General features: G+C 45.2%; 1 protein-coding gene across 4 annotated transcripts in view; it reads right to left on the reverse strand.

Moving 5' to 3' along the window:
- Nucleotides 1-272: 272 nt before the first annotated feature.
- LOC139642994 (glycogen synthase kinase-3 beta) overlaps nt 273-26144 on the reverse strand; it is a 28317-nt gene continuing 2445 nt past the window's right edge. The window contains exons 2-12 of one of the 4 annotated variants that reach the window (XM_071518103.1): nt 17560-17753; nt 12043-12126; nt 6984-7094; nt 5376-5506; nt 4604-4710; nt 4321-4418; nt 4035-4130; nt 2598-2633; nt 2220-2406; nt 1049-1147; nt 273-458 (exon numbers count right to left, since the gene is read on the reverse strand). In XM_071518103.1, the coding sequence (XP_071374204.1) occupies nt 388-458; nt 1049-1147; nt 2220-2406; nt 2598-2633; nt 4035-4130; nt 4321-4418; nt 4604-4710; nt 5376-5506; nt 6984-7094; nt 12043-12126; nt 17560-17753 (1214 nt within the window). In that variant the 3' untranslated portion in view covers nt 273-387. Of the gene's footprint in view, nt 459-1048; nt 1148-2219; nt 2407-2597; nt 2634-4022; nt 4131-4320; nt 4419-4603; nt 4711-5375; nt 5507-6983; nt 7095-12042; nt 12127-17559; nt 17754-26144 lie in introns of all 4 variants that reach the window. The other 3 variants (XM_071518102.1, XM_071518101.1, XM_071518104.1) reach the window with 3 other exon arrangements.

Below are 26144 nucleotides of genomic sequence, written 5' to 3' on the forward strand. Positions count from 1 at the left end.
TGTCCTCTTACAAACATTAGCAGGCTAGCATTGTGTATACATGTACAGTGTACTTTTATAATGAGTACAGTCGACAGCCCCCCCTCTGCCCCCGTGCTCTGCCTCCCTGCTGAAAGGACGCGGAGAGATGTCTTCGACAGAGGATGGAGTAGAATTCAAACAGCTGGATGGGGGCCGGTCGGGGACAAAGAGGCAGATAGGGGATGTTTGGTTTGTGGTTGTGGTGTGGGGCCGTTTGCCAGCTGCTGAACCCCGACTGCGTCAGCATTGCTCCGCTGCTGTCGGGGGGTAGAGTAGAGCAGGGCAGAGCAGAGCGGAGCGGAGCTCACCCCCTGGCCGGGGCGATGGAGGGGCCGTGGGCTGGGGCTGAGGCGGCGGTCTGGGGGCTCAGGAGGTGGAGTTGGAGGCGGAGGCAGAGGCGGTGGTGGTGCTGGGGCCTCGCTCTGTGCTGCTACCGTCTGCAGACAAGAGGAGGTAGACAAGAGATGGTTACTCGCTGTCAAACAGTCCTCAAAACAATCACCTTACGTTAATCAATAGAGAGAGGGAGGAGGCAGACAAAGACAGAGAGAGCAAAGAGCAGGAGGCTGTGTGTCCATTGGTAAACTCTTTACAACACCCGCTCAGGGGAGGCGGTGCTAGACACTCCCCCCGCCCCTCAACAGCTACTATGAGCCTATGCAAGGCACTTAACCCCCCAACTGCTCCAGTGAAGCTGCCCCGTGGCAACAGTATAACTGACAGGTTGTGCTGGGCAGCTCCCAGGTGTGAATGTGTGTAACTGTGTGACTATGTAGCAGTGCGTTGCTGGAAAAGAGCAAGCATGCTCAGTCAACTATTTTTTTGTTATTTTTAACAAAAAGGACTGCTACATTTTTTTTGGTGGTCAAAGTGCTGACTATTGGAAGTGAAAAATATTTCCGCTTTTACTAAAAGAGTACCACACTTCAAACGAGCTTTAAATTCATCAACAACAGAAGCCGCAGCCTGTGATTCAAACAAACATGTTTGGAGCTGCTTGGTGCCTGGTGGACAGTGTGGCTCTGACCTGTGGTGGCAGAGGCGTTGGTTGGGGTGGAGGCGGCGGCCTGGCTGCGGGCGTGGGCAGGGATGAGGATGGAGGCCAGGGAGGGATTACTGGACAGCTCTGAGAGAGAAGAACAACTTACAGCACATTGCCAGATCACAGCTTTACAAAGCTACCTGTAGCTCCTGGATAAGAGACAGACATTACAACAGATGTCTGCTAACAACGGAAGCCTCCCAGAGGTGACATGTACTGCTAGAAGATAAGATAAGATCTTAAAAAATTACAAACATTGTTTTTTTCCAACAGAGAATAGCTACTCATGGCTAGATAAATGAATCCAAGTATAAAGATCCACTTCTGTCTACATACAGAGGGAAATGCAATGGCAAAAGCAACAGGTGATAGAGAAGAAGAGATAAACACAAAGAATATTTGACAGAAAATAATGAATAAATAGGAGAGAAGGGTTGTCTGTCGGTAAGCTAGTGTCAGATTGTATGACAGCACAGTCAGAGAGAAAGGTTGAGACTGGCAAACAATAGAACCTGTCATTAGTGTGAAACTCTCACTAATAGGAATACTTTTGAATTGAAATGTTCCAATTTTTGAAAGTATATTGAAACAAGGGTTTGACTGGTAAAGGTTTTTTCAAGGCCAATACCAATATTTCTGGATTGAAGCTGCTGATAGCCGATATTTTGTACTGATAGTCAATATCTTTAATTTTGTCAATTTCCATGCCAAAAAAGTTACAAAGATTTTGTGTTTCTCCCAGAATTTTATTCTTGGCAAGGGTCTGGGTCGGTTAGGTCAGCAGCTCGTTAAGGCCGGGTGAGGCAGATTTCATTACAGGTTTTACCGACTGCCACCCCTGAGGCTGCAGAGTAAAACACTCCCACACCACACTGGAATGCTTTCTCAGGTCAGCAAACTGAAATACAAATAATAAAAAATGTAATCTTGCGTAATTGTGTAGAATTTGATCAAAACGCTGCATTAGAATCAATTTAGGCTAAGGGCTTCCCATAGACAAACAATGTAGTATCCAACACTTCTCTGCACATGTTAACAGTTTCTGTTTCCGCTCAGCAGATAGACAGACAGACAGACAGACAGACAGACAGACAGACAAGAAGATGAAGTCAGAGACCAGCTAACAAGCAAGAGAGTGACACTTATGCGTTCATACCCTGGGTGGTGAAGTTGAAGAGGGAGGGCTTCTCTCTCCCGTTGGGCAGTTTGACATTGGGGTCGCGCAGCTCGTCAAAGAAGGAGTGTGCACAGGCCTCCAGCGGGGTGAGGCGGGCCGTGGGCGTGTACTCCAGCAGGCGAGAGCACAGGGCGATGGCCTCCGGGGGCGTGCGCGGCCGGAACACCTAAAAACCAGTTGGACCCAATGTCAGAAGTCAGCAGTGACCTTATAAAGTCTATTCCATTGAGCAGTGGTTCTCAACCCTGGTCCTCAGGGCCCTGAGTACTGCTGGTTTTCTATCCTACCAGCTAGTTCACCTGGTGTCCCAGGTGTAAACAGTCCCTGATTAGATGCTAGAATGAAAACCAGCAGGACTCTGGGTGCTGAGGACCAGGATTGAGAACCACTACCCTAGAGCAGCCAGACAGAAGACACGCTACATTCCAGTATTACTCACACAAACATGAAATGAACTTGTGTCCTCAAAAGGAATAGAAGATGAAGGAATGATCTTCAATGTATCAAATGAAACCTACTGTACAGTCATTCATGGAAGGCCAGAAGTCTGCAGGTTTTCCTTCCAGCCAAACACCAGAACAGCTGATTTCACTGATTAGCACACCTTCAACCCGAGAAGAGGAACTAATCAGTGAAATCAGCTGCTGTAGTGACTGGCTGGAGGGAAAATCTGCGTACTCTTGGCACATGATTGATCACCACTGGCGAAGGCACATAAGTGAATTAAGAGCTCTGACTGAGTGCCATTGCACAGAACGACCACAGCAGGGCGCCTGAGAGGCTACCACGAGGGCCTGCTGCCTGCTGATTGGATTACGCCGTTATCCAATGCTAGAGCAGTGGGCGGGACCGCTGAGGGGCATTCAGGAAGAGAGAATGTTCCATTTAAAGCCTACAACAGGGAAACCACCGTTTACCGCCTGTTTGAAGTTCCATATAACTTAATACATGCACTAAGATGAGAGCATGAAATGGAGAAGTATCGTCTGTCTGTTGTTGCTAGGTTAAACTGTCAATCTGACTGACAGCAGGACTATAAAGCAGGGCAGAGGAAGGACATACTACCCTATTGCACTGACTGAGCGGGATGGACTGTTAAGTCGGTTTGGTTCACTTTAGCATCCAGAGGGTCTAGTAGGGGCAGCAGGGTAGCTAGTGGTCAGAGAGACTGTGCTGTAGCTGAAATGACACAGGTTAGACAGCCCCAGCTGTGTCAAACAGCCATGTCAAAGTGTCCTTGAGCAAGACACTGACCCTTATCTGCTCACTCATTGACAATCACTCTAGTGTCAGCTCAATGTCAAAAATGTACATGTAGCATAATGTAAATGTAACATAGTAGGTGTCACCCATGCACACTCAACACTACCCAGACAAGGGCAAAAAGCCTTTTGACAAGGACGAAAACTAACTGTTTTGCATGGGTTGGTAATCACTGATCAGCTGATTTACCATCCAACATGGAAAGGCAAGAGCGCCTCATGTGCAATGGGAAAAACCAATGCAATTACTACGAGAGAGTTAATTTCCCTTCCCCACATCAGTCTATCTTCATAGGGTCTGAAGGGCTGAGGGGCATCTCAGAGGCAGGTGCGGGGCTATTAAGGCCCAACACAGCGCTGCTGGGTGGATGTGATAAGGCTGGATGAATGTGGACAGACAGAAACACAGACAGACAGACACACATACAGGCAGGCAGGCAGGCAGGGAGGGAGGCATGCAATGCAAGCACGGGTAAATGCTGGAGGGGTGGGTCTTAAAGAAGTAAAAGGGTTCCTGTACCTGTTGACTCACCTTAGTCCAAGGATGTGCCTTGATCTGGGGAAATTTGAACTCAGTGTAGTTGGGGTTCATCTCTCGGATCTGCTCTCGAGTCGGGGTTCCAAGAACCTGGAGCACAGAGGCGGAACAGAAAGCAGGGGAAAGTCAGAATCAAGGGAGGATAGGAAATAGAGATAGAGTGACTCAGAGGACATCATGAAAGTTTGTTTCTTTAATTACTATACACTTTTGACAGAGGAACAGACCCTGCCGAAGATCATATATGAAGACCGTACACCCTATCAGCCCCAGTCAGTACCTTGATAATTTCAACCAATTGATCCACTCCACTGTCGCCAGGGAAGATTGGTTGTCCTAGCAACAGCTCTGCCAGCACGCAGCCGGCTGACCACACATCTGAGGGGAAAGGCGGGTCACGGAAAAGAAAAGGAAGTGAGAATACAAGCAACAAAGGACCACATTTTGACACCAATGAAGACAATCCACTACGGTTAAGCATTCACCTGCTGAGGGTGATTTTTAAACTGGCTGGAGGTTTAGCGTAGTGTAAATGTTGATTATACCGGCCGGAGTCACCCTACCTATGCTGGAAGTGTAGTCGGTGGCACCGAAGATGAGCTCCGGGGCTCGATAGTAGCGAGAGCAGATATAGGACACATTAGGCTCTCCACGGACCAGCTGCTTAGCACTGCACACAAGATGAGAGCAAATCATCATCATCATCATCATCATCACACCCTGTGCTGCATTTTGAGCAAAAAGGGGGAAAATATGGACACACAAGGAAAAACTTTTGTGTAACAGGAGAGTTTTTGCTCTTTATCCTACCAAAGTGCCAAAGAGCAACACACTGCTACCTGCTCACTCAATATTCCTGCACATTAAACTCTTAGGCTGCCAAACTAAGTCTAACCACCTCAAATAAAATATGTATACAGATTCTGAATTAATTCCATTAATTCCTGTTGCTGGGTGCACAATGGTTTGTCCCTGACCACAGCTAGTGAATACAGATTTATTATAAGCATTATTTTTTATATCAGATGGCTGACCAGAGAAATTATTTCAATGTGGTGTGGAAGTATTTTACCAACCAGAGGGATAGCAGTCTGTAAAACCTGCAATGAAACCTGCCTCACCCTGCCTGATGGAGATGGTATTAATCTCAATATGTTTAATCCATAGGATCCTTGGGTAGAACTCTACCGACTGCAGCAAGATAAATTAAGCAATAGAGCATTACGGAATAAGTGCGTGATCCCAGCGTTCGGACCAAAGCCTCTATAAAAACCAGGGAAAGCCCTGAAACCTGATAACTGGGCCTGATGTGACTGGCTACTGCGCTGTTCTCACCTGCCAAAGTCACAGAGTTTGAGCACAGCGGTCTCTGGATCCAGCAGCAGATTCTGGGGCTTGATGTCCCGATGGCAGATACCAAACGAATGGATGTAGGCCAGGCTCCTGAACAGCTGGTACATGTACAACTACACATTGACACACACACACACACACACACACACACACACACACACAAACGTTACAATTGCACATACAGTTTTCAGACAAGTGCACAGCAGTGTTTCCCCAGTAATCTTTTTTGTAGCAGTGGTAATTAGGAGTCATTTTGGTTTTGATTTGACGTCTGTCCCTATTTAGGGTCCTACTTTTGGTTCCAGTGCAGGTTGTAACAATGGAAAATGTTCTTCTTCATACTTTCTAAACATTAAGATTAGACTTTTTGTGGGGAACCTGTTATAATTTATAATTAGTTCTAATGTAATTGCTTAAATTTTGTTCCATCTAGCAGTGCTGGTAATGCTCTTGCTGAGTCCACCCCCAGCTTGCTGATAAAATGAATTTGAGGCAAAACAGGGCGTCACCAGGGTCAGCTTGGTAAAATTCCACTCTTCCCATGGTCATTCTCGCAGAGTGCCACAGAGTATACATAGGAAAGGTGATTCTTAAATTCTTTGTACAATATTACGCTATTTCTTTAGAATACACACACTTGTAAGAGCTTCTGCATAAAATTGTGTCACTTGTCAGTTGTTCTATATTTACATATTTAGGTATCATTTTTTTTTTTATCCAACAGAGAATGTACTGAATGGGCAGGAGATATTATCGTTTTATTTCAATCAGTTAAACTTAACTAAGCAACTAAGCATAAGTAAGGTCATCCATTTATTTGCCAGAAGAAAAAATTGATTCTTTGTCTTAACAGGAACGGTGAGCCAGGGTGTGCCAAGTCTTAACATCCCATATTTCCATGCGTATTTATAGTGGGGAGTGTGGTTAAAGGTAACTAGGAGTGCTGCTCCCTCTCTGTGGGACTGACTAATTGTAGATGTTGCAATTATTGCCGTGAGATAGGAAAATCATTTGGATTGAACAGACAGGCAATGCGAAACAGTTTTCTGCCTTCACATATTATTCTCACATTGATTTCACACGTCTGGCACAGCCAGGAAGTGTACGGGCAACTATTTGAAGTGCAATAACTGATCTGTGTGCACCTCATGCCCACACAGTGTGGATCAGACAAGTAAGATTCAAGGTAACAATTCTGTGCATAAAAGCACACTCCCAGCAGTCTACCAAGTAAGCAGTGAGTCTTTATCTTAGACGTAGATAATCATATTCACCACTGACCAGTCCCACATCTGCTCCTGTCTGGTTGCTGTCATTCTTGCTCTTATATATATATAACAATAAACTGGCTGGTTGTAAAAAGGCAGTCGACCCGATAGAATATAGAGGCCTGTAGGAGCTCCAGCAGTCAGTGAGCGCACCTGCAGGTCAGTCTATAAAAGTCAGTGAGATAGCTTGTCGATGAAGCGGGATGCACCGGTTCTTGCATGTTCTGAAAAAAGCTTCTGAAAGAACATGGGTGGAAAAAAGGCACAAACTAAAAGGAGAGTGCACACACACACACACACACACACACACACACACACCTACCTTGACAAAGACCATGGGCAGGGTCTGTTTGGCTCGGCTGTAGTGTCTGGCCACTCTGTAGACCGTCTCAGGAACATAGTCCAGAACCAAATTCAGATACACCTCATCTTTCTGTCGGACAGAAGGAAAAACAGAGGTTATACACATTGTTGTATGCACGTGCACACACACATAAAGTGGTCAGGATTAGAGCTGCAACGATTAATTGTTTAATTGATTAGTTGTCAACTATTAAATTAATCGCCAACTATTTTGATAATCGATTAATCAGTTTGAGTAATTTTTTAAGAAAATTTAGTCAAAATTCTCTGATTCCAGCTTCTTAAATGTGAATATTTTCTGGTTTCTTTACTCCTCTATGACAGTAAACTGAATATCTTTGGGTTGTGGACAAAACAAGACATTTGAGGACGTCATCTTGGGCTTTGGGAAACACTGATCGACATTTTTCACCATTTTCTGGCATTTTATAGACCAAACAACTAATCGATTAATCGAGAAAATAATCGACAGATTAATCGACAATGAAAATAATCGTTAGTCAGGGAGGGGAGGGAGGGGAAGGGAGGGGAGGGTGGGATAAAATGTTAGGTTTCTTTCTTTTGTTTTTTTTCTCTTTCTCTTGAATTACACTGTCCGCAACATTGTGTTAAGGAGATGTATAGACACATATGGATGTGATACATGCGGGTATATGTATTTGATTTATTATCATTACACTGTAAAGAAAGAAAATAAAAATTTGATCACAAAAAAAAAAGAAAATAATCGTTAGTTGCAGCCCTAGTCAGGATAGCATAAAAAAATTTGTTTGAATAATGGTGTCAAGGGAGACTGTTGTCCTTGCAAGTGTGACTACAGAATCCCTGAAATTCCCAACCAATACACCCTGCAAAATCACATCCATGACACAAAAATGCACACACGCATGCAAATACCAGCCACCCATGACACATCCTGTCAATTTGTTTATTCTTTAGAACCTTAATCCATCAAGCCTCTCTTATTTCCATCCCTTCCTCCTCTCTTTTTGTCTCTGTAGATTCCCTCCTCAGCTGTGATGCGTCTTGCCCTGGTGACACAAGCTGTCTGTGAGCTGATGTCACCGGTGTCTGTCTTTGCCGTCTTAACTGGGATCCATTGTATAGGATTCCCCCCCGGGGGCAGGAAACCCGTCCGTGCATCATCCCGGCCCGTACTCCAACACAGAGGCTGCAGACAATGATATCATTTCCTCATTTCCTGGTCGGATGGGGCCAGTGACGGAGGGCTGGGCTGTGCAAGTACTGATCTGAGGCATGCTGACCCTTACAGAATGCCATACCCATCGCTTCCCCTTCCCCACCCAGCCCTATATTATTCTAGGACTTCCTCTTCCTTTGATTATCTGGAGTGTAAAGGTTCTGTAAACTTCTTTTCACCAAGGATATTAATTAATTTAGATGCGTCCCAGGCTCATGGTGGACACTTTTCTCCAAAATATTTTACAGCACTATAGTCCCAGTGGGAAATGAACACCTAACCCTATCAGTGTTAGTGGCATGTTCCATCCATTAAGCTACACAATGCCACATATGATCTTTTCAGTCACTCTTAACAAGTGTCCAACCATCAGACATGCTCTCTCTCTCTCTCTCTCTCTCTCTCTCTTTCTCTCTCTCTCTCTGTGAATGAGTGTCCATATCCTTTTGCCTCCTCCCCCCCATCTGTTAGCAATGTAAGAAGCCTGCCCAGCACGCAGTCCAGGCAGTAGACGGAGCTGGCTCCCTGCAGGTCTGTATAGCTTAGTGAGCGAGCCGGGCTCGTAAAGAGCTCCCAGACAGACCGAGTGGTACACTTCTGTCAGCTCAATGCCCTGCTTTGTACTGACTGCTCTCTCCCTCTCACGCACAGACAAATAGAAACGCACACAGCAACTGACTGAAAAAGAGGGACAGGGAGACAGGCGCATACACACACATGCACACAACAGTACGCCAAGAAGCATTTCCCTTAACAGCTCACATGGACCTTTTACACCCCTCTCTGTCATTGCCATCACTCTCCCTCCCTCCCTCCTTCTGTCACCTGACCCCCCCAATCCCCCGTCTTTAGCACATGTCTCATTGATAACATTTGGATGTGAACAGAGAGCCTCCTCCGCCTCTTGCTAGCGCCACCGAGGCTATATTTAGCCTAGCAACAGCGATGACTCACTTCCTGCCTCACTACAAAGCCACTTCCTTGGCTCGCTCCCAGATGGTTAGCCAGGCAGGGAGCTGATTGGTTCCTCACTCACTCCCGGCTGAATAATATGCCGCCTAATTGGCTGAGCAAACCGCCTGCACCTGAGTGACTGGCTCGACTATCTAACGACAATAATGACCACGCCTGCATCTCACCGTATTGAGCTGTGAGTGAGAGGGGGCTTGGCGGAATGTGTATGTACTATGTGCATTTGTATTTGTGCAGGTGTAACTGATAGGAGTGTGAGAGTGTGAGTGTGAGTGTGTGTATACATGTGTGTAGTTCCTGGTTGACTTTCTGCCCCTCGGGGCACTCACACTCTGCATATTACATAAGTCAGCACTTTACATAATACATACATAACTCCACATAATTTGGGGAATTTGCACACCAGTCAGTGTGTGAGCATTTGTGAAAGCAAGGAAGAACGACAGAGAGAGAGTGCAAAGAAATATCTTAACGACACAATTTGCCACATGGCACTACACATCTAGGAATAAGTCTATAAATACATGCAGGGGCCACAACCACTGGATGCTGTCAGAGACATGTAAGGTATTGGCACTGTCCTGTGCCACAGACTCGTATTCCCTCTCTCTCTCCGTCTCTCTCTCTCTCTCTGACTTGGTCCCTTGGCGAAGCCTCTGGCAGCACAGGCGACGACACACCAGACCCAGCTCATTACCCGCACCCAGAGGCTTGCCCTGTCCAACCACAGCCTGCGCTAGTTACACTTTAGGACACGTGTACATGTCTGTGAATGTACTGTATGCATGTATTTATGTGAGAGTGAGTGATAGAGTGAGTGAGTTAGCGAAAGCAGGTGGGTGTCTGTGTGTATGCAGAGTTGATTTCAAGGGGTGACGATAGCAGGTGGCAACTCTGTGTCAGCTAAACCTCTTACATGCGCTCCCTTTGCGACTATATACTGTATATTTGAAAAAGTGAGGGTCAAAGTGTGGGCCGGTAGCCTTCTGTTTGAGCAGCATTGTGCAAGCGGTTAAAGAGTAAACGCAATAGCATGGCGTGTGTGTCGAGCGCTCCAGATGCTAGCGGTTATATAAGGCTACCTGTACGCATGCTAACAGCTACAGTAGCCCGGCTCCCAGCTGCACTCAGCATGAACCCTCCCATCAGGACACACGCATCATCTACACACACCTGACATGACCTCACCTCATCTCTGTCCATCCGTCTGTCCCTCTCTCTCACACACACACACACACACACACACACACACACACACTCTCCTTCTGTCACACTTTCATCCATGCTTTTATCTGTACAGCCACCCATCTATCTCTCCGTAACTATCCATCCATCTGCTGGCCCTCCTATGCAGGCGGCATTACTTTTTTCTGCTTCACTAGCTCTTCCCCTTATTTCTCTCCCTCCATCTCTCTCTCTCCACACACAGCTTCTCTCTTTCCCTCTCCTGTCTGTTCTGTCACTCTGGGCTCCAGGGGTTGTAAATCCCCATACCAATCATACCATGCCAGTCTCTACAATTAGACCAGGGTGAGACAGAGAGGGGGGGAGGAGGAGAGGAAATGGATATGGGGCATGGGGCATGAAAGAGAGGAGGGGGGGGGCACAGAGAGGAAGGGAAGGAGAGCAACAGGGGGGAAGAATTTTATGGGGTAAAGGTGAAAGCGTATGAGATATAAAAAAAAAAGGGAGAGGGTTGGTCAAATTACAAATCCTCTGGCTCCGAAAGTCTAGTTGGGAAAGTGCGGGGTCGTTCCTGTGATAAGTCACCTCTCTCAGTGTGTCAGTGTACCGAGAATCAGCTGTGATTCCAAGAGGTCGGCCAGCACGCGGTGTGAGGCGAGGGGTGGGTGGGGCCCGGGGAGGGGGGGGAGGGGGGGGAGGGGGGAGAGGGGGGAGAGGGGGGAGGGGGGAGCGTTGAGCGTGGAGGGGAGGGGTGAGGCATGACAGCCACGTCTATAATTAGCTGACGCCCTCTGGACAGGCTAAAAGACCCCCCATCCACCCCGCCTCCCAGCCCTGCTCCTCTCCTACCAGCCTTCACCATTTCCCCTCCTATGATCCCACATGGCTTTCCTTGGCCTTGGTAGGTGTGCATGGTGGAAGCATTCCTAACTGCAGAGTCATGGATATGGTCGCGACAGTGTGTGCGCCCCTGCAGCCGCGTGTGTCTATATTTGACATACAGTATAGACCCTCTGACTGTTTGTCAGCTAGTTGAATGACATAGTCCAGCCTTGTAGTCTCCAGGGGGACTTCCAATGGTCGATGGAAAGAGATATGGAGAGAGATATAAAAGGCCTAACTGGGCTGGGCCACATCCACGGAGCGGCACTTCCATTTAGTAATGTATGTAGTAAGGCCAGACAGACAGAGACATACACGAACAGGCAGACAATCGGAGGCGGCGCAGCCGACAGGCACAGACAGTCAAGGCAATGCAACACAGACTATAGAAAACATCAAAAAGGGAAACACAACACAGACAGACTAGGGCTGCACAATAATGGCTAAAATCTTCATCTCAATTACTTTGATAGATATTGTGATTATGATTAATAACCACAATTACTAGTCTCAAATATTTGAGACAAGATTATTTCACTACACTTTAGGGATCTTATCCTGACTATTTTCAACTACAGCAAGTGTTCTAAGTGAAATGCTTCAATATTACCAATATACCCATACTCTATAATATATAGATATATCTATAATATATCTATAATATACTCAATAATTTATTAATTGTGGAAACAAACTATTGCAATATGGGGTTATACGTGCATGATTAGTTGTGAAGCCCTAAGACAGACAGACAACAGACAGACATCAACCAACTGACCTTATCTCCACTGGAGTAGAAGAAGTAGCGCAGGCGGACAATGTTGCAGTGGTCCAACTTCCTCATGATCTGCAGCTCACGGTTCTGAACAAACAAGACATGAACGACATGTTACATTTACATTTTGTCATGGTTCCCAAAGTGGGTCTGGGGGCCTTCAGGTGACCCTGAGGGCTTTTCACTGGGTCCCCAACACAATGAGGAATAGCTTAATTTCACTATTATTTAACTGACTAGAAGTTAGTACCGTTAGAAAATGAGTGAATTTTGATTTTGATCATAGGGTCTCCCCACTGTTTTCACACCACACGTAACAGTTAGGCAAATCTACACTAAAATCCTAATAACAAACCACTAACTAGTAACCACTAGAACATCCCTCTGCCCTACATTGTGAGACCATACTTTCATTTCACAAACACACATGCACGCGCGCACACACACACACACACACACACACACACACGGACATATCACACAACATAACACCCCTGAGAGCTAAACGTGCGTGTGTACAGTGTGTGAGCGGAACAAAACCAATGCGTTATTTGTCTCTATAGCATTCTATATGCATACATGTGTATGCAGAGAATGGTTGTGTATGTGTGCTTGAACGTTCTCAGGGGCGGGCAGGAATTCAAGCATTACATAAAGCTTTAACAGCTCCATTATAGTGCATATTCTCTTCCCTCCGCTTCCCTCCCCCTCTTAAGAACCACAGCGCTTTGTGTTGACTTGGTCCAAAGTGCTTGTGTAACGGTCGGAAGGTCCGTGCTCCACTGTACAGAGTGGATGGAAAATGGCCAGGATTCAGAGAACAAAAGCGAAAGCAGCATCCAAGGACAAAAGGAAAAATAAGATTATGGCAGAGTTGTAATTACATAATCTGGCCTTTGTTATAAACATCATGTGCATCTTGACTAGGAGAATATGGGGGTTGTACTGTTTATTGGTATGGATGCAATGCCTGCATGGAACACAGACACTGAGATGGTGATGATTGTGACGAGATGTTGTGACAAGATGATGACATGACAATACTCAACTTGTGATCATCTTGTATGAAGTCTAGTCCGCTATTTGGCTGACTGGCAAGGTCACTGACTAGCTGACTAATTGTCTAGTTGGCAGACTGATTAACTAAACTAGTTCACTGACTGACTAAATGACTGGGTAAATAGGTAACTGTCTGACTGACTAACTGGCTTACTGACTCACTGACAAACAGTCTAGACCGAATGACTGACGAGCTGAATGACTAGCGAATGACTAGCGAATGACTAGCTGGCTAAATGATGATGAGATGATTTATGGAATGTGAGAAAATATCTTGAATGCACAAATTCATTATGCATTAAATTTTTGTGACACACGCCTTATTCTTGTGAAATAACCAATATTTAAAGCCTCTACAGTTCTTCCAATGACTGACTAAATCAAAAAGCCTGCAAATGGAAAATAGAAATGATAACTTGCTGTCAGAGTTTACCATTCTATTCATTTGGACCAGAGGGTCGCAGGCGGGCATAACTTAGTTTTGGGGCGTGTAGCCGAATAGTTGACTAGCCGACTGACATTACTAATCATCTGAATGATTAGCTGACTGACTGACTGAAAGGCTGACTGACTGACTTGCTGACTGACTGACTTGCTGAGTGCGGGGTCAGTGGCAGACTAGTTGACTACATGGTGAAAAGCTGGCTGTCTGATTTCCTAGTTGACTAACTGACTGACTGGTCTGGGTAATGAGATGCCCTCTGTTATGTGGGTCAGGGCCACGCTGGCTGGAGGAGGGAGATACGGTGCTGTCCTTCCACAGTGTTCTGCCACTTCATAAGGATTTAATCCCCTTTCATTCATTTTTCAGCAGAGCAGACTGAGCTGTCTGTCCACTAAATAAGACCTCATCATCGCAGCAGCAGCACAGCATGTCAGCCAAGCAGCCTGCTATGGACAATCCCACCAGGCTAATTCACTTATAGGCAAACACAAATGGTTCCCACAGTCCACCCCCCCCCCCACCCCCACCCGCCCCACCCCCTCTTCCCCCTCACACCATAAAGTGACATCATCTTGCACTGTGGTGTGTGTGCGTGTGTGTGTGCGTGTGCATGTGTGTGGGTCACAGACAGACCAGCCATCGCACCATTGTGCACCGCAGGCAACGCCCTCGTCTTCCTTAATGAGAGTGTGTGAGTGAGAGTGTGTGTGCGCGCATGTATGTGTGCATGAGTGTTTTTCTCTATGTGTGAGAGAGATGGTACCATATGGAGGAGGAGCAGACAGGCTGTTCAGCAAAGCCCAGCCCAGCTCCAGTTATACTGCAGTCATTCCTGCTGACCTGTCATCCTCCAGTGTGTCGGCAGAGAGAGGCAGGGAGAGAGAGAGAGAGGCAGGGAGAGAGAGAGAGAGGCAGGGAGAGAGAGAGAGAGGCAGGGAGAGAGAGAGAGAGAGAGAGAGAGAGAGAGAGAGAGAGAGAGAGAGAGAGAGAGAGAGAGAGAGAGAGAGAGAGAGAGAGAGAGAGAATTCCTTGAGCACAAGGCTGCTAGAGGTGCTAAACCTGAGCACCTCATATCACTGATGTACTATACTGTAGTACAAAACCTGGCCACATCCAGTTTCCATAAGGAAGTAGAGCATAGAGTGAGAGTACACCACGCACACACACACACACACACTCTAATTCCCTAATGAGTCAATGAAATTCCATTATTTGAAATGAGGCAAAGATGAAACTGAAGTAGCATGTGAAAAAGCTGATGGGGATTCATCATGAGGAAGTAGATCAATGCACACACACACACACACACACACACACACACAAGCAATCACAATTGAGTTCTTTACCAGTACTCCCTATAACAGAATGAGCCTGTCTCATTGTTCTGCTTAGATAATAGATTACGGATAATATTGAATACAAAGTGGATCAAACCTAACAATGGTGTGTGAGCACCGCTACCACCAGACATGCTCTCGCTTTGTGTGTGTGTTTGCGTGTGTGTGTCTGTTCTGATGTGAGCATCCATTTTCCAATGGGCTGATATGTGATCCCTCAGATGGGAGTGGAGGGGGATCTATCCCATAATGCACCAGGAGCAGCTTGTAGCCCACCAAGATGCTCTCACACATGCATACTGCAGTCAGCTGCACTCTATAACGCAGAGCCTACTCACATGATTACTCTGTTTGACGGTTGTGTGTGTGTATGTGTGTGTGTCTGTGTGTGTGTGTGTGTGTGTCTGTGTGCGTGTGTGTGGTGTGTGTGCACGTGTGTGAGAGGAAGAGACATTCAAACATGTTGAAGTAGTGTGGTTCGGCTCAAAAAGATCCAGGCTCACTTCACAGACACCACGAGTGCCAAATTGGAGAGGAAAACAGAGAATAGGCTATGGTGGAGGAGGAGGAGTAAAGAGAAAATAGAACGCAGGTGTTTGTGTGTGTGTGTGTGTGTATGTGTGTGTGTGTGGGGGGGGTGTACACCATTCGACGGCGCGTGCTTGGCAGTCATGTGAGGAGACTTAGCACTCATTCACCTCATTTTTCGTAACAAGCTGTTCACAGGGAAAGACAGACCGAGCAAGTACGAAGGAGAGACAGAGAGACGGAGAGAGAGAGAGAGAGACCAACAGAAGAACAATGTTTGTGGCGTTCAGCTTCACCATGTCACTGCTGTGCCTGTTACCTTGAGAGACGGTAGTTCACCTGCTAGCATGTCACGCTAACCACAGGCTAACCACAAGCTAACCACAGGTTAGCAGGAAGAGCAGGATATGACTTCATCATTGTCATCATGCAGAGCCACAAATGGTGTTATTACGTGTGTGTGTGTGTGTGTGTGTGTGTGTGTGTGTGTGTGTGTGTGTGTGTGTGTGTGTGTGTGTGTGTGTGTGTGTGTGGCGGGGGGGGACATTAACAAATGTTTTGTTAATGTCATGCCTGGACTGCATTGTGTAACAGATGGCCAGGCAAAAGTAGGGGAGAAATTGCGGGTGCTCAAATCCAACCTGGTTTTCACCCACTTTGTCTCCAAACAGAAGGACTTTGTTGTTTCTCAAAGTGCAATAACTTTTTGATTCTGCTGTCGCAATTGACTGAGTTAATGTTTAAAATCAGCTGTTGAGCAAATTGTATAGAGCCTCAAGAGCTTAAACCAATCTAAGTTGAGCTGGCCAAGTATTTAGCTAAACCGGTTAGCTCAGAACGACAGCCCCAGGGCCAAACTTCTGAAGGCAAAAGCATCTGACTTGAACCCCAATGACTATCTCACACAACGTATATGAATCTGAACAGCTGCTGTTCAAGTTTGGCAGCCAAAGGTCTTTGTCACCATTTTGCTCTTCCAGTTAGCTTGGGCTAGCTAGCTAGCTGCTGGTTAATTTGACCTAATTCTGAGACAGAAGGTGAATGTTGGCCTAGTGGTTAGAGGGACTACCACCAGTTCAGTCCTCAGAGCAGTCGGTGTGTCCTGTTAAAGTGTCCTTGAGCCCCTACCTGCACACTCAATGTAAGCCGCGGTGAATATGAGCATCACATGTCTTTAAATGTAAAAATGCAATGTAATGGCTAAGACCACGGGACGTTTCAATGACCCTAACTCAACTCTGATGACTATCCCAAAGCTAATGAGAATCTAAACAGCTGTCCTGCAGGCTTGGCAGTCCCAGGTCTTTTATGAGCGAGCTGTGAGCTGGCAGTGGGGACACTGGGCCCCCCAACCAACAGAGCTGTCATCACAGCAAAGGGAGCGGAGACAATGTCTCCCCAGCCAAGGAACAACAAGCCATCAGTCAAATCTATTCAAAGCAGTGGAGCAGGACTCCAACAAAGCTCTGCTTGGGAGAAAATATGACATTTCCATGGTGACAACTGAACTAAACTTGACAGATGACTGAGCGTTAATGGGTTCAAGTTTGTTTGTGTGGCAGATTAGGAGGGAAGACCCCCCCCCCACCCCTCCTACACTTCACACACTAAGAAAGAACACACGTTAGCAGAGACATGTCAAAGGCACAACACTTTCGAGGTTTTTGCTTTGTGTTTTCTCTCTCTTTTCACGGTTTCTCTGATCTCACTGTTCTTGTGAAAGATCATCCCATTCATGTCTCTTTCACAGTCACAGTTACTCACATTCATTCATCTCGCAAATCTTCCTTGGCTTCATTGTTCTAAAGAATGACTGAGAGAAAGAGAGTGTGAGTGTGTGTTTGTGTGCATAAGCATCATCCTTTAAACACTGCTTTTCTCTTGCCTTTTGTGGATGGGTGAGAAAGTTGAGTAGGCTATATGACTATGTGCATGTGCAAGTTGCTGTCAGCGTGGTGATATATTATGTGTGTGTGTGTGTGTGTGTACACTACAGTGATTCCCCTAGATTCATTTAGCAGCAGTGGGCCACCAGTGCTTGAGAAAATGTGATACGAAAAGAACCTTCTAAACCTGATTTCTGCCCAAAATGCAAAAAGTACAAGGTCAACATTTAGAACTTGTGTGTGTGCGTGTGTGTGTGTCCCTCACCTTAAACCTCTTGTCCTGCAGGACCTTCTTGATGGCCACCAGCTCTCCAGAGTCACACAGCTTGGCCTGGTAGACCACGCCGAAGGAGCCGTTGCCGATGACCTTGGTGTCGGTGTAGCTGACCTCCTGTGGCCGGTCGGGGCCTTGGCCTGGAGTGGCAACCACCGTCGTTACCTTGCTGCCATCCTTATCCCCTACAGAGAGAGAGCGAGAGAGGGAGAGAGACAAATCCTTAGCACAATGTACTGATGCATTCAAATTCAGCACTGTACATCCAGGAAGAGTGTGGGCAGTTTTGAGAGATAAAGGGAGGAGAGAGGGAAAGATGACATGCAACACCTTACTGAATTTAAAAAAAATATATTTTGCTATCAACCATGGTGCGGATGTTGCATTATCCCCACTTCACAAATGAGGCTATGGCTAGCATTTTTGTTTTCATTGCTGCTTCAAAACCCATCAGAATCCACTTCAATTGATAATAGGGGAACCCGCAAAAGCAAAAATAGTCAAGACTAGCGTTGGATGTAGTTAAGGGCAATCATTTTATTCCCCTATTCATTTTCATGTTAGAATGAAAGGGGGCAGGATCTGGAATCTCTTACTTGAGCCGAAAATGAAATCACGCTTGAGGACAACTTAGCCCTCTACCACTGCTACTGGAAAACAAACTGGAGCTTAAAAAAATTAGGGGCTGTAGTACTTTACTTGTTAGAGAAGCAAATTTATGATCGAAGGGTTGCTAGTTTGAATCCAGGGAAGCAGAGCGGTGCTGAAAAGAGCATAAATGCTCAGCAAATCTTCCCTGGATAAATAAAGGCTAAAAAGTGTGCTGACAAAAGAAACCTTGAGATATGTTCTTTGTAGTGTCCTTGGAGTGTCTGAATCTCACTATCAAGGGACAGGATGTTAAACATAAAACACAGGGACAGGGATTGATAGACAGACAAACAAGCATTTGAGGAGATTTTTTAAATAGTTTCCTTAGGAGAGCTACAAGGTTCTATCTGATTTTTTTGGGAGATTTTTTATGGCCAGAGAACACTGTCCCTTTACATCTACAGGATAATTGTCAACCCCTAAAATGTGACAATTATCTTAACCTTCAAAACTTCAATTTTATATTGACTATATGAAATTTTTATATACGGAAGGATGGTTGCTTTTATCCAAATGAATGTGTCAAATTAGAAAGCATAGGCCTACATCTCTGGTGCCGTCCCTGCTGGAAAAGAGCAATTAAACGAAAGATAATCACTAGCCATGCTGTACAAATGGACAATGCAATACACAAGATTATGATCAGTGAAAAGTCATAGCAGGCTAATAAGACTCTGACTCCATCTCTGAGATGCAGAGTGCATTACATTAATGCATTATAGATTGGACTCTGCTTTCACATGACACCCCTCCCACACCACCACCGCCTCTCTTCCTTTCTCTCCAGTAGGTCAGGAGCAAGCCCTTTTCCCTTGAGAGTACAGGGAGGCCTTCTCCTGTTTAAGTGGCTTCTCTCTTGTTCTTGCCCTCCCTCCCCTCCTCCGTCTCCTGCCCATAGTACAGTCTCAGAGGCTAAAGTTCATGTTAGCTGCTAGTTAAAGGATAACAGACTGGTTGAGTGTGACGCGTGCCACAAGTGTGTGCTGCCTCCATAACTCCAACCCCAAAACTCCCACCTTACACCACCCACCCTACAAATCCATCTTGCCACAATACCTGCTCCCCTGACATGACTACCTTCCCCACCTTATCAATTCTACCTAACCATTTCTCTTTCCAACTACTATATTCTTCATTACACTGGCTGCAGCAGAACTGGGTTAAATATTAGCCAAAATAAACTGCAACTGCATTGGTCCAAATATCTAGGTTAAACTCTAAATCAGCCATTAAGTTATCAGTTGCAAAACACAGTCAGCTCACAGTGGGTCCAAAATAATGTTGATGGGTGTTACTCAATTAACGCGGTTACACAGATCACAGTGTTACTACACAGAGACTTTGTGTGCAGTGCTGTAGTAATGGACCACTGCCATGTGGAGGACAGGCCGTAGTGCCCCCATCTATCAGGGGGAGGAGCTGATCATCTCATGCTGACCTGGCACACTATGCACCAGCCTGTAACTAGTCTGTGTGTGCTTTAAAAGAACAAAGTAATCAGGTTAATCACTCCTACACGGCTTAAGTCGTCTTAATCCCAAAAAGGCAACATTTTCACTGAGCGGGACAGACGCGGCGGAGCGCTTCACTGGCCTTGTTGTCCATTTTCATACTGATTGGCTGGCTGGGCTGATTTTCCAGCAAGGCTATTGATTTCGGCGCAAACTGTGTCAATGCATGTGTTTGTCCACCCTGCGTAGGCACACACACACACTCTCACACACAAGCAAAAAAACTACCCTCCAGGGTCCAGCCCACACATCAAATAATCATTTCATGTGTGTGTGTGTGTGTGTGTGTGTGTGCAGGGTTCCACTTGCCACTGTGTGACCAGTGAGTGGTCCAATTACTGAAGATGTGATTATGATCAAAGAATGAGAGAGCGAGGGAGGGGGAGAGGGTCCCAGAACCCAATAGGCCTTCAGTCTCCAGGATGGAGCCCAGAAAGAGGAGCGGGAGACTGATTCTACAATGGGGACAGAAATAGACTTTCCAAGACAAAAAGAAAGAGAGAGCACGAGAGAGAGAGAGCGAGAGGCAGAGACAGACAGAGAGAGAGCGAGAGGAAATGTGCACAGGCAAGAGAGAGAAATAGGACTCTGCCCACATATTCCAACAGGATCGTTTCTATGACGCCTCTGCACTTCCTCAAACCGTGAGAAAAGTCCATGTGCGCACACACGCACGCACACACACACACACACACACACACTACTCTCAGTGGGATCTGATCTCACAGAGATGCAGGGAGAGAAGGCTCAATTGGTCAGACTGCAATTGAAATGGGATGATTCTCGTTTTAAATGATTGATTGGAGGCCAACATGAAACGTGATGTGGTGAAGACAAAAACCCCTTTGCATCAACTGTCAATCATCATGCAGTCAGTTAGATTACCTTCCATTTTCTACTGGTGGAAAACTGTCATGTTCACAACCAACTACTAGTGCAGGATAGCCTATTATTTAATTACTCAAATATAAAATCAGGATTTTGATGGTGGAAGCAGCTTTCTATGAAAAGACATCCCCCTGTAAACCATAAGAAAATTAAGCACTAAACTAGAAATAACCGCCTCGTGGTTGTATGCCTCCGCCAATAAACTTTGTTTTATCATTGCAAGGACAGTCTTTATTTATTGAACATATATAATTAATGTGATTATTAGGTCAACTTAAAGGATTTTGGTGTCTGCAAAAGTAAGTGACAGCACTTCCACCGTTTTTGTAGAATGACCCAAGATCGTTTTCTCAGCTACAGTGGTAAGCAAAACATTATGATGTCACAGTGAAGTTGACCTTTGAACTTTTGGATATAAAATGTCATCACTTCATCATTTTATCCTATTAGACATTTGTGTGAAATTTTGTCATAATTAACATATGAATTCTTCAGTCAGTTCATCCTTGAGTCCAAGTGGACGTTTGTGCCAAATTTGAAGAAATTCCCTCAAGGCGTTCTTGAGATATCGCATTCGGACGTATGGACGTACGGACGGACGGACGTAGGGACGGACGTACGGACGTAGGGACGGACGGACGGACGGACAACCCGAAAACATAACCCCTCCGGCCACGGCTGTCGCCGGCGTGGAGGCATAAAAACAGATATTCATTTAGAATAATCAGTGATTTGTATCATCCCCCCAAAAAAATTTTAATCAGAGCCTCACAATGAAACTATTGAACCTGACCTTAGCACAACCTCCTTTTTACATGTGATTGTTGCGTTGCCATGGTGACTGTATCGTCAATCAGACTGCGACACACAACTTGTCACAACGTTGCACAGGAGCATAACTACTGGGACATATCACAGGACCATGACTTCCTTTACGCATGCTGCATTATTCAGCTACTAAATGAAATGGGAGAGAAAGCTGTTGGAACTTTTCGCTGGAGGCAGCAGCAGCTGATTCAGGTCACCGGGCTAGCTCAGGCCACTACAGCTGACTGTGGCCCGCGCATAATGAATCATGTGGCCCAAACAACACTACTATTGAGCAGCTACAGGATATATGTGTAACCGAAGTGCAAATACAAAGAGTGTGTGAATTCCCTGCCCCAGATTTATGACGGTAGTCAAATGCGCTGATGGTGTTCCCATGTCCATGAGGATGACCACCCCCACCCCGGATCTTGATATCGACCTCCGACTGACACACACACACACACACACAAGGAAATGCCAGATAATAGAGAATGCTTTCATGACGTTGATTCCTCTTTCTCCTCCTCGCACACACGTTGTTAAACTAAAAGCAACACACTGACATTTTGGCATGTATTCCCATTGTTCCATGTCTTGGACCAAAATAATCTACCAGTACTATTGGGTTTGATATGGTGTGCAAGCCAATTATGTTAACACGCTGACTTGAAGTATATAGCCCATAGCACAGGATCTCTCAGAAGTGACGATAAGAGTTTGTAGCACCAAAAAGAAGGGGGGGGGGGGGGGGTCTTCGAAGAATGGTTGAATAGTTCCCGGTGAATATTGACTAGTATTTTTGCTTGAAATGCCCATCCCTATTAAAAATGATCACGGTGGTTTTATAGTCACACTTGAATTAGTATGTGTTTTGGACAAGAAACCACTTATTTGTCCTCTGGGTACAATATTTTTTTTTCTCCTTCAGCTGAAAAGAGCATCCTAGTATCAGTGATATAGATCCAAATAGTGTAATCCACTTTGTGTGACAAAGAGTCAAAATAAAGAAATTCAACGCTAATGACTGACGAGTTTGTACTTGTATCACCAGACATGATGAGCCACCCAGCTCTGGAGTTGCTAGGGGGCATAAATCTTCACTTTTCATCATTATGGGAGTCTACACCCTGCAAGTTATAGCGCTGACATTATTCACATAAATACCAAGCCACTGCAAGACGAGGGATAATTTTCATACCGTTCTTCTTGTATAATGACTATAGGTAGATTAAATGAAGAGTGCATCTGCCAAAGTATCCTTGTGTTCCTTCCTCTGCAAGTAAATGCATACAGTCATATGCATATAGTGTCTATTAAATGTTCACAGTGGAATGGTAATCTCACACACACAGAATCAAACACTGAGGCTGATTACACTGCCATTACAAACCCTTTTCATCATTTCAAACTGTCAATATTGCATTGTTACTTGAGTTATGACAGTGTTATTACACTGGGGGAAATCAATAGCTCTCAACAGACAATGGGCAGAATGTAGATAAAATGGGTTTCGGTACAAGGTGGTTGTGGACCGCAGGGCAGACTGGACTATGAGAGGAATGTATCGAGAGAGTTGCTGAATTACTGAAGATACTGACAACAAAAGGCACTCTACCACAAGCAAACACGTGCACGCACTGTGTGAATGCGTGCGCGCACACACACACAGGCGCGCACAGAGTAAAGTGTTCCACCACTGTTGAGAGGCGGATGATATATATGTGCTACATTACTGGAACATCCAGTCACAGGAATGTCACCGCCGACAGAGAGACAGACGTTTGGCCTAGCAGCACTTGGATCCAGACATCTCGGTATCAGTGGCTGGTTGACCAGACAATGGGAGTCCATAGATGTTAGACATAATGAGAGTGGTGTGCAGCCTGCAGAGCTACGGCTGCCCAGTCATGTCACTATTCCTACTAGAGTTAGTGATCCCAGTCCCAATGGACGGCCATCGAGATTGATCATCCTCTCATTTCTGTCTCTCTCTAAACCTGGCTCTCTTTCTATTGGTGGGTGATTCTGTTGGCTCCTCTCTATCCCTGCAAGTCAGTCTGTTTCATTTGGAATCAAAGAGTATGTATAATTGGTTCATTTTGTTCCCAGCGTCACTGGCAAAAAGTGAGAGAGGGAGAGAAAGAAATAGGGAGAAATGGGAGAAAGAGGGAGAGAGAGAGAGAGGGAGAGAGAGCGGGAGCTTTGAAATGCTAAACAAGCCACTCATTGTTCTTGGCCAGCTGCCTCACCCAAAAAACAAAACTAAGAGTGTCCATGTGGGTGTGTGAATGTGTGTGTGTGTGTGTGTGTGTGTGTGTTTCTGTCTGTCTGCCTGTGTAGGAGGGGCAGCACCGTTCACTCTAGGATCATACACATTGGCTACAGCTGCTTCAGATCATCGGCCAAGTTATTCACACACTGGTACACGTGTGCGCGCGCCTGTGTGTGTGCATGCATGCATGTGTGTTGGGACGGTGGGGGTCAGGGTAATAGTAGGTGACATGGAGGAGAAGATGTGAAAGCTAGTCAAATGGATTTCTAGGTAGATACCACAAGTGTGCCATGGTGTTACGTGTGTACAAAGGAATAGCTTCATTATCACAATCTAAGCCACATTCATGACACAGCTGCTATTACAAAAGGCCAAATCGTGTAGCTCTGAGTGACAAAACTGATGCTGGGGGAAAAAAACTAACAACAAAAAAAGAACATGATTTTACATATCCAACTAACCTTCAATAAACTCCTGCTGAAATCCCTGTTGTTTTATTCCATGTAGGTTGCTGTAGCCACTTGTTTTGAGGGGAACATCACTATTTTGATACAAGTAGCCTAATCCTTACACTACAGGTGTCACTTAAGACAGCAAGTACGGTGGCTTCTTATCTGGGCATCTATCCAGCCACAAGCCCACAGAATGTGTGCCTGCCAGCATGGTCGACAGTCACACTGGCCAATGAAGCCAATTCAAAAGCTTTCTCCTTGGATAAAAGATTCATGGATAATTACAGTTATGTTCAACCAGGATTTATTACTTTTTCCCACCAGCTATGATTGACTGTGTTCAAAATTTCATCAATAAGCTACTTCACTGTAGAGGTATGTACCTCCAGTCCGCCGGGAGCGCTGGTCTCCAATACACACCCACAGGGCCAAAGCAAGCTCCAACAGTCGAACCCAAAAAGTGATTAAAACATACTAAACACAATAACACCCACACTGCAATGGGACCTTGCTACATCCAAATTCCAATTATCCATTATCTATCTCCCACCTAGTGTCATGAATCATCATGGTTGATTTTACATTCATACATACAAATGACTTTGGATGACGCTGTTTAATGAGTAATATACAGGTAAGAACGCTTTCAAGCCGAAGCAATGAAATCCCATTCTTCCACTTCTGATATGATATGAACACAGCAGAAGACTGGCAGCTAGCAAAGTAAAGTGTGTAAGCAACCTAAAAAATATCAATGGACTATTATAACTAACTAAAAAATGTTGATAATTGTTCAATCACAGCTATTTGAAGATGTGAGTGTTATTGTGTTTTAATCGCTTTTTGAGTTTGACTGTTGGAGACTGCATTGGCCCTCTGGGTGTGTGTTGGAGAGCAACGCTTGTGACCTGGAGGTCCGTAAAGCTGAACAGTGAAGTAAGTGACAAAATTCTGAACACAATTAATCATGACGATGGCATAATGTAGGAAAATAAGGTCCAGGTTGAAAATAACCAGGATTAACCTTCAAGCATTTACAGTTTCTTGAGTTTTACCGACTTCTTGCCCTCTTCTTACCCTCCCATTTCCTCCAATTTACCCCACACAGCCATGGGTGGAGAGCTCACCATGTGAAATGGTTCACACATTGATGTCACAGGTGACATTTGAGCAACCAAGGACTCCAGCTTCCTCCAGGGGGACTGGACACCAACTGCTACTGTTAGAAACCTAATTATTTAGCGACCAATTAGTCAGACCACTTCAGTTTCAGCTGTTTATGACTGATGATATAGCCTAATGGGTATCCAGGGTCCTAGACAAGTCTCTCCTGGAGTAAACTATTTTCTGGTTTGGAAACCAAAGCAACACACTGATGTAAAGCTCATTCAATGTGAAGTTCACAAAAGTCCACATGGTCAGCCTCACATTCGCTGCTATTTCAGTAGCTTATGTCTGCGCAACAATTAAGACTCACAGTTCTCCCGTCTGCCAATTTTTAAATATGGCTGACTTGTTCATGCTCAACAACACTAAACTAGCATGAGATTTCTTAAACTGAGGAGTATTATCCTTTAAACAGTACCATAACCATGAATAAAACACACTGACAGGTAGAGCTGCAACGATTAATCGATTAATCGATTAGTTGTCAACTATTAAATTAATTGCCAACTATTTTGATAATCGATTAATCGGTTTGAGAAATTTTTTAAGAAAATTCCAACAGATTCCAGCTTCTTAAATGTGAATATTTTCTGGTTTCTTTACTCCTCTATGACAGTAAACTGAATATCTTTGGGTTGTGGACAAAACAAGACATTTGAGGACGTCATCTTGGGCTTTGGGAAACACTGATTGACATTTTTCACCATTTTCTGACATTTTATAGACCAAACAACTAATCGATTAATCGAGAAAATAATCGACAGATTAATCGACCATGAAAATAATCGTTAGTTGCAGCCCTACTGACAGGCACACACAAATGCT

The sequence above is a fragment of the Centroberyx affinis genome, unplaced genomic scaffold, assembly GCF_046629955.1.
Source record: "Centroberyx affinis isolate AG114_WGS23_722 - 3 ecotype Tasmania unplaced genomic scaffold, CSIRO-AGI_Caff_v1 ptg000550l_1, whole genome shotgun sequence".
NCBI lineage: Eukaryota > Metazoa > Chordata > Actinopteri > Beryciformes > Berycidae > Centroberyx > Centroberyx affinis.